This window comes from Emys orbicularis, chromosome 1, assembly GCF_028017835.1.
Source record: "Emys orbicularis isolate rEmyOrb1 chromosome 1, rEmyOrb1.hap1, whole genome shotgun sequence".
Classification (NCBI taxonomy): Eukaryota; Metazoa; Chordata; order Testudines; family Emydidae; genus Emys; species Emys orbicularis.
Genome location: NC_088683.1, coordinates 107,196,725 through 107,211,374, shown reverse-complemented (window position 1 = coordinate 107,211,374; position 14,650 = coordinate 107,196,725). Strand labels below are relative to the sequence as shown.

Here is a 14,650-nt window from a genome sequence, read left to right as displayed (position 1 = left end):
TTTTGTTCTAAACTTCTAGGCCCTGCAGAAATCCACACCTCTTTACCTCTCTGATCTCTTCTGTTCCCCCGGCAAGGCCTCTCAGCTTCCCTTTGTATCCCTCTCCCATTCTCATCTTTATACCTTCTCCCATGATATCACCAATAGTTGGAATACCTTTCTCTTACTGCACCTGGCTTCCACCCTCTCTTCCAACTCCTTTCTTGAAATACACTTTTTCTGTGAAACCAACCGACCAAAGAAGTGTTATAATAATTATTTGCAACAAAAAATTGTAAAATATCCTGCGCTGCTTTATGATCTCTCCATCTTTCCGGTCATCTGGTACATGACAGGCCTGATTTTGAGAGGTGCTGAGCTTCCACCAATCCAACTGAGAACATATGAGTGCTCAGCACCTCTGAAAATAAAGCCCTGTTGTGCCTAGTTTCTCTATACAAGGTTGTAAACTCATTGAGGCAGGCACCATCTCGTCTGTTCTGTACACATTTTCAGTGCACCACTAATAATCATCACAGCACTGAGATTCAGAGATATAGATATCTCAGATGATTGAAGGCCAATCTGCTGTGGAGCAGGTTCTAAATAAAGATGCTTTAATTTTATCTTTTATTATTGAAGGAACAGGGCTAGAAAATTCCCAGCTGAGTTAGTAGCTCAAAGATTCTGTAATTATTCAGCTATTTGCAAGGCTACTTCTCTGCAGCTCCTAAAACAGACTGACATTTTGTGACTGGTGTAGGACGGGGAAACCTGGAGTGCTCAGGCTTTGACTGTGCGCATGCGAGGAAAGGTGCTGAAATGAGAGCCTTGGAGAAAGAAGTCCTCTCTTTATTCATGGATCAAGAACAGCAAAGGCAGCTTCCCTGTACCACTGTATCTACTGTGACTGGGTGGATCAATTCTATGAGAAGAGGGACGTTCAGTCTTCATGGTCCACTCGTTTTTTGCCTCCCTGCTGAGGCAACCAATGGGGTGCCAATTAGTTCCAAAAGTGGTGATATTTTTTGTGATATGACCACCAATGAGAATTGAACAGATACTCCTCACAATTTATTTCACCTAATGAGGTATTCATGACACACAATCATTAGAGTTTTTCAAGAATAAGTTAGGAGAAGCACTGTATATGGACGTAATAGTGTGGTAGCCTTCTTCACAGAGGCTGAGGATTGGACTAGATAGGATATTCTACAACCTTTTCATTCTATGGATCACCTAGAAAGAGAGATCTGATCTTGAACTATCTGCTCTCCCAACCCCAATTCCTCACTGCTTTGATCTGTGTAGCTATCTTAGGTATTTATATAGCCCCTATTACCTTAATATCTGAGCACCTCTCAATCTTTAATATATTTCTTCTCACAACATCCCTGTGAGATGAGGAAGTATTATCTCCATTTTATAGATGGAGTAACTGAGGCACAAAGGGATCAAGTAAATTGCCCACGGTCACACAGGAAGTCTATGGCAGAGCAGGGAATTGAACCCAGCTCTCCTGAGCCCCAGGTTAGCACTCTCATCACTGAACCATGCCAACTTTCCTGTCAGAGTTTCTTTAGGGCAACTGCCAGGAATTGCTTTCCATGCCACTGTTGGCCCATACAGCATACATTGTGTACCAATGGACTAGATTGTCTAGGTGGTCTTTGAGTTCCAACCCTATTTCCTAAGACTCTATGGAGTTTCCCACACCCCAACCCCCAATGGAGTATAGAATCACTGCTCACCTGGTGGGTGCATGTTTCTGTTCTTCTTCTTCATCTGTGTCACTGCTGATAGTGATGACACTGACTGCAGGGCTGGGTGTGTCGGGAATAATTATCGTCTGCCGCTGCCGCTCCCGTGTGGTGCTGGAAGCCATGTCTCCCCACCCACACGTGACAGAAGTGCTGCAGGCGGGGCTATTGTGCACCATGGCACAGCGAGGGGGGGTGTTCTCCTTCACGCGTTTCGATCGCTGAGGGGAGCTGATGGCCTGAGAGGACGAAACCTCATATGTAGACACGTTTCTGAAAATGACAAAAACAATCAGTTGGTTAAAGCTCGGATTGCTCAGATATTACTGGCTTTTGAGTCCTGGCGTCAACCTCTCTCGCATTCTTTGTTGGTGAGGGCTGGGCACACTACAAAACTGGTGTATTCGCCTCTTCAAGGGAGGGAGGAAGGGAGTGCCTCACATCACTCATCACTAGAGCTGGCTGAAAAATGTTTGGGTTTCTTTCCTGTGGAAAATTTAGATTTTTTTTTTGGCAAAAAAATAAAAAAAAATTCGGTCTGAAAACCAAAATAGTTCAATTTGGAAATGCTGCCTCATGGGAAAGCCTGGCCATGGTGCATCCTGGAAGATGTAGTCCAGCCAAGCAGCCCACCACATTGAAGAGAATGGGAGCACAAGGCACCACAACTCCCATGCGGTACTACTGCTGCATTTCCAAATCAAAATATTTGGTTTTTCATCCAAAATATTTCAGTTTTTTAATTCCCAAAAATTGAAGTTTTCCACGGAAATCAGACATTTTTCACAAAAAACCTGTTGTTTAGTTGAAAATCCAATTTCCTGTCCAAAAAAAAAAAGTTTTGACAGAAAATTTTTGCCCAGCCTTCCTTATATCAACAGCATTGTGGAGCAACACTGAGATGTTCCAGAGGGGGAGACACTCAGTTTCATTTGGCTCTGATGTGGGGTGGCAAAGGCAGTGGGTGCAGGGTGGGAGAAGTAAATAGGTTTTTCTTCACTAGAGGGAAAATATTCTCAACTCCCTCCTTTCTGTCTTCCTAGTTCAATCCCCTGCACTAAAAGTAAATAAGGAAAATGAGGGTTCATTTGTATCAGGACCCTAAACACAGTGCCTGCCTATCAGAGGGTGGAGGCAACAAAAAGCCCTGAATGAAGAAGGAACGCATATTCTCTAGTATCCACGTCATTATTCTCTAAAGCCTTTTTCCCCTCCCCCCTAGCAGAACATTTTCAGAGTCAAAGGAAAAAAGACAGTTACCTTTTCCATAACTGGTGTTCTTCGAGATGTGTTGTTCATGTCCATTCCATATTAGGTGTGTGTGCTCGCCACATGCACTGGTGACAGAAGTTTTTCCCTTAGCAGTATCCATAGGGGACTGGCTCTGGCACCCTCTGGAGTGGCACCCGCATGGCACGGTATAAGGGGCGCTGCCGGTTCCCCCCATTTCAGTTCCTTCTTGCCGGAAACTCCAACAGTGGGGAAGGAGGGCGGGTCATGAAATGGACATGAGCAACACATCTCGAAGAACACCAGATAAGGAAAAGGTAACTCTTTCCTTCTTTGAGTGTTTGCTCATGTTCATTCTGTATTAGGTGACTCCAAAGCAGTACCCCTGGAGGTGGATAGGAGTTCACGAACGTGTCGATTGGAACCCAGCTCTGCCAAACCCAACGTCGTCCCTGGCCTGCTGAGTGATGGCATAATGAGCAGTAAACGTATGAACAAAGGCCCACATTGCGGTTCTACAGATGTCCTGGATAGGGATGTGCACCAGGAAAGCCGCCGAAGATGCCTGCACTCTCATTGAGTGGGCTCTGACAATCGGCGGCAGCGGAAGCCCCGCCAGGTTGTAACAGTCCTTATGCATGAGGTTATCCAATTGGAAATCCTCTGCGAGGATACCGGGTGACCCTTCATCCTATCCACTGTAGTGATGAAGAGTTGAGTCGATTTTCGGAAAGGTTTGGTACGTTCTAAGTAGAAAGCCAAGGCCCTCTGGATGTCCAGGGCGTGAAGACGCCTCTCCTCACTGGTCTTGTGTGGTTTGGGACAGAACACTGGGAGGAAGATGTCCTGTTTCATATGGAAGGTGGAGACCACCTTTGGCAGGAAGGCCGGGTGGGGCCGCAACTGAATCTTATCTTTGTAGAAGTCTGTGTATGGAGGTTCTGAGGTCACGGCTTTAATTTCAGAGAGCCGTCTTGCCGATGTCACCGCCACCAGGAACGCGACCTTCCATGACAGGTGGGAAAGGGAGCAGGAACCCAGCGGCTCAAAGGGTGGGCCAGTGAGCCTAGAGAGGACCAAGTTAAAATGCCACTGCAGGACAGGAGTCCGTAGCTGCGGGAAGAGTCTCTCGAGCCCTCTCAACAATCTGACCATCATGTCATGGGAAAACACCGTCTGTCTTTGGATCGGTGAGTGAAAAGCAGAGATGGCCGCTAGATGCACTCTAATGGAAGAGTGTGCCAGACCCTGGTTCCTCAAATGGAGCAGGTAGTCCAGGACAGCCTGTATGGAAGAACGCGAGGCAGAAATGCCCAGAGGGAAAACCTTGTCCACTTGGCCAGATAAGTCAGTCTAGTTGAGGGCTTCCTACTCCCCAGGAGGACTTGTTGGATTTCTTCTGAACAGGTCCACTCCTCCAGGTTCAGGCACGCAGCATCCACACCGAGAGGTTGAGGGACATGAGGTTGGGGTGTAAGAGCCAGCTGCGGTCCTGTGGCAGCAGGTCCGGGCGGTTGGGCAGGGGCTAGGGAGCGGCCGCTGACAAGCTCATGAGCATCCCAAACCAATGTTGGCGAGGCCACACCGGGGCAATCACGACAACCTGTGCTTTGTCTCTCTTGATCTTTGCCAGGACCCTGCTGATGAGTGGAATCGGAGGGAACGCGTACATCAGGCCCCCCGACCATGACAGGAGGAAGGCATCGGAGAGGGAGCCTTTGCTCAGACCTTGCCAAGAGCAAAATCAGTGGCATTTCCTGTTCTGTCTGGTGGCGAACAGGTCCACTTCAGGAGTTCCCCACCTTTGGAAGATCATGCAGGCTACCTCTGGATGGAGCAACCACTCGTGGTGAAAGAAGAAGTCCCTGCTGAGCTGGTCTGCCAGCATATTCTTGACGCTGGGAAGGTGACAAGCTTCCAGGTGGATTTCGTGGCTGATGCAGCAGTCCCATACACAGAGTGCCTCTTGACTGAGAGCCGACGGGCGCGCTCCCCTTTGCCTGTTGATGTAAAACATCGAGGCTGTGTTGTCCATCAGGACTCGTACCACCTTGCCCGACAGGTGGGGCAGGAAGACTCCGCACGCCAGTTTGACTGCTTGGAGCTCTTTGACGTTTATGTGCAACTTCGCCTCCTCCAGAGACCACATCCACTGTGTCTGGAGGTTGCCGAGATGCACACCCCAGCCAAGGTCTGAGGCGTCCGACACCAACTCAATGGAGTGAGGGGGGTCGTCGAACAGAACCCCTTCCAGGACTGTTCTGCGGTAGGTCCACCATTGCAGCGAGGTAGGTATCGCCTGGGGAATGGTAATGATCTTTCCCTCTGGCCTGGGAATAGACCGCCACCAGTCATTGTTGCAGGGGCCCCTTCCGATGCCTGGCATGGTGGACCACGTAAGTGAATGCTGCCATGTGACCCAGGAGGCGCAGACAGACCCTGGCTGTAGTCAGAGGGAACGTGGAGATTTCCGCGATGAGGTTCATCAACGTGTGGAATCTTTCCAGCGGCAGGAACGCTCTGGCGTTGGTCGAGTCGAGGACCACTCTGACGAACTCTATCCTCTGCACTAGCACTAACGTCGAGATTTTGTCGTTTACCAGTAGGCCCAGAGAGCGGCACATGGCCTGAAGCACCACGACATCCCGTTGGACCTGAGACCTGGAGCTGCCCTTGACGAGCCAGTTGTCGAGCTATGGGTAGATCTGAATACCCCGGCGCCTGAGGTAAGCCGCTACCACCGACATGCACTTGTTAAACAATCTCGGTGCTGTCGCCAGGCCGAATGGGAGGACCGCTAACTGGTAGTGGTGGGGTCCCACTGTAAATTGGAGGAAGTGTTTGTGCCCTTGAAAGATTGCTATGTGGAAGTATGCGTCCTTCAAGTTGAGGGCGGCATACCAGTCTCCCGGGTCCAAGGAGGGGATAATAGAAGCCAGGGAAACCATTTTATAAGATTTCAAAGTTCGCAAGAACAGAGAAGGAATCAATGCTAGCCAAAGCAGCAGACGTTCCAGCACCATCACTGGCAGCAAGAAGGAACTGAGGGAGGGGGAAGCTGGCAGCGCCCCTTATACCACGCCATGCAGGCACCATTCCAGAGGGCGCCAGAGCTGGTCCCCTACGGATACTGCTGAGGGAAAAACTTCCGGCACCGGTGCATGTGGCGAGCGCACACACCTAATATGGCATGGACATGAGCAAGCACTCGAAGAAGCAGCAAAGTTCTGGTTCTGGTTCCATTTTACAGGCAGGTTTTGACTGTTTTTGGTTTGGCCCGAAAGCTAACAAAAGGAATAGGTGGCATGCATCAAAGGGAAGAAATTATGGACATATCACACTGCACTGACTTACACAGGGTCCTTTGCATAACAAATGACTGCACAGTAGCATTTGCAGTGCCTTTTGAATACCAATGAGAAACATGGAGTATCCTCTTCTCAAAAGGAGCATATCCCTCATTTGGATACAAAAGCATCACAAATAACATAAAATAGAGGACTGTGGAAAGCAGCTGCTCTGAAAGTGTCGGACTCCTTCCTGATGCAGACGCCTTGTGCCCTGGTGGCAGATTAGTGGGGGCGGGGGAAACACTTTGTATGTCCAAATGCATTGTGATTTATTCCCTGTTTTACTGGCTTGTTGGGTCTTAACTGGCTCTGTTCTATATTACAAATGGGGTAAGACGGCTGGAATCCTCCCAAAGTAAATGAAACATTACACATTAGAGAGCAGACAAACGGGAAGGATTTGAACACTGGCATCTTAAATACAGTGGAACTGATTGTGAATTCAGTACAGTTTCTGTGGCCCCAATCTGGTCACCTAAGAGCTGTGAGCTCCTCTGTTTTTCCCCTTCTGTAGGTCCAGCTACACAATCAAATAAACCCTGCAGCAGCGAGTCTCAGAGCCCAGATCAACTGACTTGGTTTCACAAGGCTTGTGCTATGGGGCTAAAAATAGCAGTTTAGATGTTCCTGCTCTGGCGAGAGCCTGGGATCTGAGACCCTCCCGCATTGCAGGGTTTCAGAGCCCAGGGTCCAGCCTGAGCACGAACGTTTTACACTGCTATTTTTAGCCAAGTAGCATGAGTCTGAGTCAGTTGATGCGGGCACTGAAACTGGCTGTCGCGGGTGGTTTTTTGCTGTGTAGACATACCCTGTAAGAGTGGGCCATTTCTGGATCTCTCTCTCTTTCTTGCTCTTTCTTTTCTTAGAAAAATTCAGTGCTCACTAAAGGTGCTGGTTTAACAGCCCTAAAGACCTCAGCTTTCTGCCCACAAACCAGGTACAGCACACACAGCAGCAAAGTATACTTCTTACATACCCACCCTGCCAGTGTGCCCCACCCACAGGGATTACCACAGGAGTGAGAGGGTTATTGCACATGCATTCTTGCATTTTGTTCATGCAACTGCATGCTATGGGCCAGAACCTGGCCCCATGCCTGCAGGACAAAACATCCATAAAACTGATGGATCCAGCCCCCCCAAAATTCCCCTGTGTAGGAGAATCCTTGGGTGGCACAAAACTCTCATAGTGGCCCCTATGCTACCTCCGCTCCCAGACCTTGGCGCAAGAGATGTCCTTATGCCCCCATGATTCCCTTGGGACCATTGTAGATGAGCATAAGCTAGGGCAGCCAGAAGACTGCTCTAATGTATGCCAAGGACACGTCTAGAATGAGGGAAGAGTACAGGCGGCTTAGGGCTATCTTTGCCCTTCACTTTGTGTCGAGTGCATCACAGTTGGACCAGTGGATCTATCCCTGCATATATACAATCACCCATTTGCTCCTGAATGGATATATTCTAGATGCACACCTAACGTCCATTGTTTCTGAAAATGTGGCCTTTTGGGGGGATGACAATGTTGAGGAAATGTGGCCACTTTTAGGAGTGTCACTGAGATCAGATAGAGGGAGACGGTCACACGTTTTGTCTGTGGATATGTTGGGATTGGGGCCTACTGAATCAGTACATTTGAATTGCATAAACAGAACACAGATCGTTTTTTGTGGGGGGAGGGAGGGAGGTAATAAGAGTTTTGATTGGCATTAATTTGCGGAGACTTGTACAACTGACTTGTGGCTCTGCCGCTCACAGTGTGGTGGTCATCCCAAACACAGGGCATTAAAATTGTATGCCACCTCACTTCATCATGCAGTCTATATTTATACCTACTCTGGTCTATATATATGCACTGAAGTGGAAGCAACGGGGCTTTTAAGTGGTTCAATATCCACTAATTCTGCCAAGACATCAATTTAATGGATTTAAATAGGCACGATTGCATGGCCTTCTGTTTGAGTGACTTCGCCTCTCTCACGGAAAGCTGAGCAGAACCCTACTACAGTACATATATACAGAGAATCAGAATACTATGGGCCTGATCCTTCTCTCACTTACAACTAGTTCAAGTCCACCTAGTTCCTCCTGATTTACACACGGTACACATGAGAGAAGAATCAAGCCGTATGTTGGGGAAAAGGCATTTCCTCCCCTCTCTTTATACAGTTTCCACCAAAATTGCCATTAGCCCAAGTGCATGCAGCTCCATCAACTTCAGCAGTGAATTTGGCCCTCGGAGTCCTTAGGCTTCCATTATGCTTCTTGCCACTTACCTGGTAGATGACTGGTGCTGCTTGTTCTTCCTGGAGGAAGTGGTGCTGGTCGGCTGTTGCCTCATGACATGAGCCACGCCCACATTCAAGGGCTGAGCTGCGGGAAGAGTCACGTGACTAGCTAAAAGCGCAGGCTGTTGCATGATGGGATTATAATGGCTTCCGTGAGCATGTGTGTTTCTGCAAGAGGAGGGAAATTGGAGATAAATGCATTTTAAATGCGTATCAGTTCTTTAAAAGGCTTCCATTAGCCTCAGAAATGCCCCCAGCTAAAGGTGACCTTGGGCATGCCAGTCCTGGCATCAAGCTAGGGTTGGTGTTTTTCTCATGAAGGGCTGTTTCCCTTTGTTTTTCAGAGGCCTTTGCTTCATTCTCTCACAAGAGTGGGGGGGGGGGGGGCATGCCCCTAGTTTATATTCAGGACACATTTCCCACTGGAGCCACTCAGGGCCATTGGCTGCATTGGCAGAAGAGGGCAGTTGAGAGTGATGCATGTTGCCATTTCCCATAGTGCTGAATTCACTGCCTCTGCAGTTCTCCTATCCCCCCTCTGCCTGAGGAACAAGGGACTCAGCTCAGTACCAAACCAAACCATCTATGTGGCAGTATAAGTCCTGTCATCAGACTGTAACACACACACATTCATACTTTGACCACTTGGGTAGCTTTTGCTATATAGCTTGTTGTTCTGCCCACAGTATCCACCTACACGCTCCAATCCCGCCTCTGTCCTTCAGGAAGACCTCCTCCAGCTCCTTCAGGTGTGATTCACAAAAGCAAATCCCCACAACTCAGATATCACATAGACTATCAGGGAAGCCAGAAGAAGTCTCCGAGTCCCAACGATAACCGACACTCCCTAAGGTCCCAGTAGAACAAGGACTTTGGAGTGAGGTGCCAACTCACAGTGGAGTAGCAATCTCCCACCAGTGCTGTTCTGTGGACCACCTGGGTATGGCATATAACCCTGATCATCAGGCCCACTCTTCCAAATAAGGTTCAATGTAGAGATGATCTGCACAACCCCCAGGCAAAAGGAGCGGAGACAGCCTACTGAAACAAAATCTTCCACCCACCAACTGTTCACCGAGAAACCCTCCGGGAAAGAAACTGATGTTTTGACGCAGTAGTGATGTCTTTATTTTCTGGAATAAACCACAGCAATGGAGCAAGTGACAATCTGACCAGGTTCCTTTGGGGATGGACAATGATGCACAGATTTCAAACTCCTTAACTATGCTGTGCTTGTGACTGACTGTCTCGGAGACTACAAGAGCAGAGTTAGCACCTCTTTGGTACCTGTTTTCATAGAGTACAAAGGGTGAAAATGACAAGGGGACTTGCCAATCTGACATCTCATATGAATTTGCTTCAGGGGCAAAGGATTTGGCCTTACGGGACTCCCTATTTACCCGCCACTTTAATCCTGTTACTTTCAAGGCCATGCATTGCAGCTCCCATCCTCACTACTGCCTCCTTTCAGTGCCTACTCACACTGACCCTTTGAAGAAGTAAGAGCAACTTGTCAGTGGAAAGACTATCAAAGGCAGACAGTCAAGACATCATCATTGGAGACGTTCCAGGTAGGGATGTAAATATTGGTTAAAGGCCCGCAGGCCCGGCTGTGCCCGGCCGGGGCCCCTCCCCCAGCGGGCGCGGCTGCCTGGGCTGGAGTCTCTCCAGCTGGTGCGGGGCTGCTGAGGTTAACAGTTAAGGGTAAATCTAATGCTTACCAGTTAACCTTTTGCATCCCTCATTCCAGGAGAGATGAAATAAACCACTAATGGAATGATTTAGGGAAGGGTCTACTGTGATAAATGGGTTCAAAGTAATTGGCCTGAGAAGTGCCTCCCCATCCCTAATCCTTTGACAAGGGTCAGGATTTCACAAACAGCTGCAGCACAGACAGGACCCGGCCAGAATTCCGTTCCCACTCTGCCTGAAAACGCCAAAGATCCACTATCCATGCCTGCACTGAGATTGCAAAGAGCCAATGCTCTCCTGCATAACTCTCCACAGATGTGTCTTCCCCCACACACACACAGAATTATCCCATCTCTCAGGACGTTTTCACCAGCGCAAAAAGTGCTGCAAACCGAATCTGGGATACAACACAGCACAAAACAATAGGGCTATTTGGCTTTTTAAACAAGCCAAGGCAGATGTGGATGGTCGGGGAGAAGATGCTGGGATCAAGAATGGAGCGTGTATCTTTTTTCTTGTAAGATGTTATCCTGTCACAAGGACAGAGCTATATGGAGCAGCTTAAGAGAGACTAGACCTGAATTTGGTTTTATGATGGATGGTTCCCTTCATACTCAAAATATCAGAAAGCACCTTACAGACCAAGTCAGATGCTGGGAGTCCAGTGGCTATGTGGGCAAAGCCTGCGCCCATTGTGCACTCAGTGTTAGCCCATACACACAGCCTGGGATATTAGAAACTACTCAGACACAGAGGCTGTCAGACAGACATTGACATATAGTGGGTGTCTCACAGATATACACACAATACTCCAGGTTTACCTCCAGTCTGCCAGCGGCTGGGTCCCTGCCATGGTCTCTGGTATGACAGTTGCGTGCTGGACTGAGGTGTGGGTGGCTACTCCAGTCAATTGCTGCCAGGCTGGAGGGAGCAGGATCTGCTGGGTCCCGCTAGGCCAGGCCTGCTGTTGAACAGAAGAGAAGATGGTGGTTAAAAAGAATCACGATTCATTGCTTTGGTGTCAGCCCATCCGGGGGGGGGGGGGGGGGGAGGGGGGGTTAATGCCTTCAGGAAACTACAGTAAAATAGTTTTCAGTACAGAGCACACAAAGGAGTAGAGAAATCCCTGCTAATGTATTCCCAGGCAGCAGCTGGGTCCCAGTTAGGGATAGGAAAATGAGAACTGGCCCGAATCTCAATCCAAACTTCAACTAGAACCAGAATTTTTTATTTCTGTTTTTCAGATCAGTTTGGCTCAGAGGCCCCATCACACTCACTCCCTCTCCCCCTATCGGGCCTTCTGCCTTTGCAGAAATGCATCTTGGGGTCTCAGCAGGCCTGGCATATTTTCCTGGACTGGTTGCTGTCTTCAAATCTCATTAGTTCCAGGGCTTCCTAAGGGTTGGTCAATAAAACCTGGGTCACCTCTGAGCTAGGGACACCCTAGGCTACTAAACCTGAAACAAAACAGCTGGTTAAAGGCCAACAGAGAGTGTGCCAAATCCGAAATATTTTCTTCCTTGCCACCCCAAACAGAACTGAACAGAATATAGAGACTCAAGAGGATCAGGAAAGGGAAAGGATGGGCTAGGAGGATTGGTGGGAGAAGCAAGAGGGATTTAAGGGTTAAAGAGGGAGTTGTGTATTAGGAGTCTTGCAATAGAGAAGGAGAGAGAAAGAAAAGGGATAGTTGGAGGGAAGGAACTGAGAGTCAGGGGTGTGGGAGGATGGGATCAGAGAAGAATGAAGGAAGGATCTAGTTGAACTGGAGAGAGGGAATGTGAAGGATGTGATGTGGAACAGGTCAGGTAGAAAAATGGATACTTCATGAGATTCAGATAGGCGTATCCACACAAAATTTACTTCACTCGTTCCAGTTAGTTCACATGGAAAAATGTGAGATTTAAAAACTAAATTCAAACATATATTACCAGAGACAAAAAAGAGTCAGTTCCCTATCCCCAATCCTAACACATTTATGATGACTAAGGGCCAGATTGTGCTCCCCTTACTGACATGGGTAGTACTTTATTCTCCAAACTGTCTCACTGACGTCAATTGGACTTTCCATGGAGGAAAGTGCTATTCAGCCCGAGTAAAAGTATCAAAATCTGACCCTGAATTCACTTCAGCTAAAGGAGCTTTAGTATGTGCAAGTCACTCGGGTGTAAAGCAGCTGGTTACTTTACACAAATACACAAACAACAACAATTTCTGGTGCATGAAAGGTGAGAGTATCATGTTTTCACACTGATTGCAAAACAGTGGATTCTAAGCGCTAATGCCCATTTTCACTGACTTGCTCAGACAGTAAAGGAGAGTTGGGGGATTTGAGAATGAGAAATATGCTAGGAGCCTGTCTGTGCTGGAATACAAAGCACAAGAGTCGCCACCTTGCTGGAAAATTGCTCGGAAGCACAGTTCTGCCAGCCAGCAGGCTTTGGTGCGCCAATCTGGACAGACCGTGTCAGCCTGGAGCTGGGGTGGGGGGCAATTTCCAGTTCAAGCAAACATACCCACGCTAGCTCTAATTAAGCTAGTGCACTAAAACTAGAAAGGCAGCCATGGTGGGGACGGGCTAGCTGCTCCAAGTATGATCGTGTCTGGAAGCCGAGGCACGTAATCTGGGTGGTGAGCCCCTCCCACTGCCAGGGCCACACTGCTAGCTCAATTAGAGCTAGTGCAGGTTTGTCTGCTTGAGCTGGAAATTACAGCTCCAGCGTGGATACACCTAGTTATTTCTTTCCCAGAAAAGTGCTAGCCAGAAGCGTGCATAAACTATGCCCACCAGCAGAGTTCAAGCAAGTTTCTTTAAAGTGGTTGGACTACGCTTTGTAATTGTGTTGAGTTACAAAACACACACAAACATGTTGCAACTGTAATTGTGTTTGAAAATGGCTTCAAACATAGTCGCAAGCTCTAGAGTTGACAGGGCCAAATAGTTTATCTTTGGCAAAAGACCATTTCACGTCAGCTCGTGATTAATCCATGGAAAGGGATAACAGGAAGAGATGTTGTTAGTAATAGCAACTTACATTGATGTAGCACCTTTCAAACAATACACAAGGATTAGCTCATTCACCAGTGGGGTGAAACACAGAAACGGTTTAACAGCACATAGCAACATTTCCCAACAATTCAGGATAGGAAGCGAAGGAGAATACTGTATCCATGTGAAACTGCAAAGAGAATCCTAGGGAGCCAAAATGCAAGTTGCTCAGGGGTGTATTCTGCCATCCCTATTCATGCATATTTGTATTTTACTCCACAAGCAGTTCCACTGAAACCAATGGGAATATTTGTGGGGTAAAGTATTATTCAGTGCGAGTTACTAAGTTAATATTTGCCCAGAGCAAATGCATTAACAAATCTTTTCTTTAAAAAGTTCTCTAAAATCTTTAAGGCCTGGAAGTGGTCAAGATCTTGGTTTTAACTCATCTGAAAGGTGACACCTCCAGAATCAGTGTCCCTCCAACATTAGTTCAACAGTAACTCAGAGGGGAAAGTACCATCTAATAGATCACCAACGTCAATTTTCTTCAGCACCTGGGACTCCCATCCACACTGAGTATGTCTACACTGCAATTAAACACTGCAGCTGGCCTGTGTCAGCTGACTTGGGCTTGCGGGGCTCAGGCTGTGGGGCTGTAAAATTGCAGTGTAGACGTTCAGGCTCGTGCTGGAGTCTGGGCTCTGGGCCCCTTCCTCCTCGTGGGCTCCTGGAGCTGGGGCTGGAGCCTGAGCCCAAATATCTACATAGCAATTTTACAGTCCCGCGAACCCAAGTTAGCGGACACAGAGCAGCTGCAGGTGTTTAACTGCAGTGTAGACGTATCCACAGTGGCCCAGTCCAACCTTGCTTAGCTTGTGAGATCTCAATGAGATCACAGCACAGAATAGATTTTTTGTGTAATTGCCTCCCTGTTGCAAATTTATTTCTAATTTCAATTTTTATTGATAATCACTGAATTCCTATGGCTGATGAACAGAGGTGACAGTGGTATCTGCTTGGTATTCATGAAGGGCTGCTTTCTATAAGCAGAGGAAATTGGCCATTATCACCAGTGCTAGTCATTAACATACAAAAGTGGATTTATAGCGCATAAAAGGAATATCATCTATTTGTTAAAACCTAATAGTTTCTGCTTGTGCCCCCTTTACTGTTCATCCTTCCTTCCTAAAGCTGCACACATGAGTCACAAACACTTTTACGGAGAACAGCCTTACCCAATGGTGCACAGTATGCCAGAGCCTTGTAGCCTTGTCAGTCCTATTCTTTAATCACCTACCCCTACATGAATGGGGCTTTCAGTCCATTATGAGCCTGCCCTGTCCGAAACAACCCTATATTTTCA

General features: G+C 47.8%; 1 protein-coding gene across 2 annotated transcripts in view; it reads right to left on the bottom strand.

Moving 5' to 3' along the window:
* HIPK2 (homeodomain interacting protein kinase 2) overlaps positions 1-14,650 on the bottom strand; it is a 144,396-nt gene that overhangs the window by 15,683 nt on the left and 114,063 nt on the right. For both annotated transcript variants that reach the window (XM_065403194.1, XM_065403203.1), the window contains 3 exons: positions 11,117-11,259; positions 8,592-8,771; positions 1,731-2,012 (listed from right to left, as the gene is read on the bottom strand). In XM_065403194.1, the coding sequence (XP_065259266.1) occupies positions 1,731-2,012; positions 8,592-8,771; positions 11,117-11,259 (605 nt within the window). The remainder of the gene's footprint in view (positions 1-1,730; positions 2,013-8,591; positions 8,772-11,116; positions 11,260-14,650) is intronic.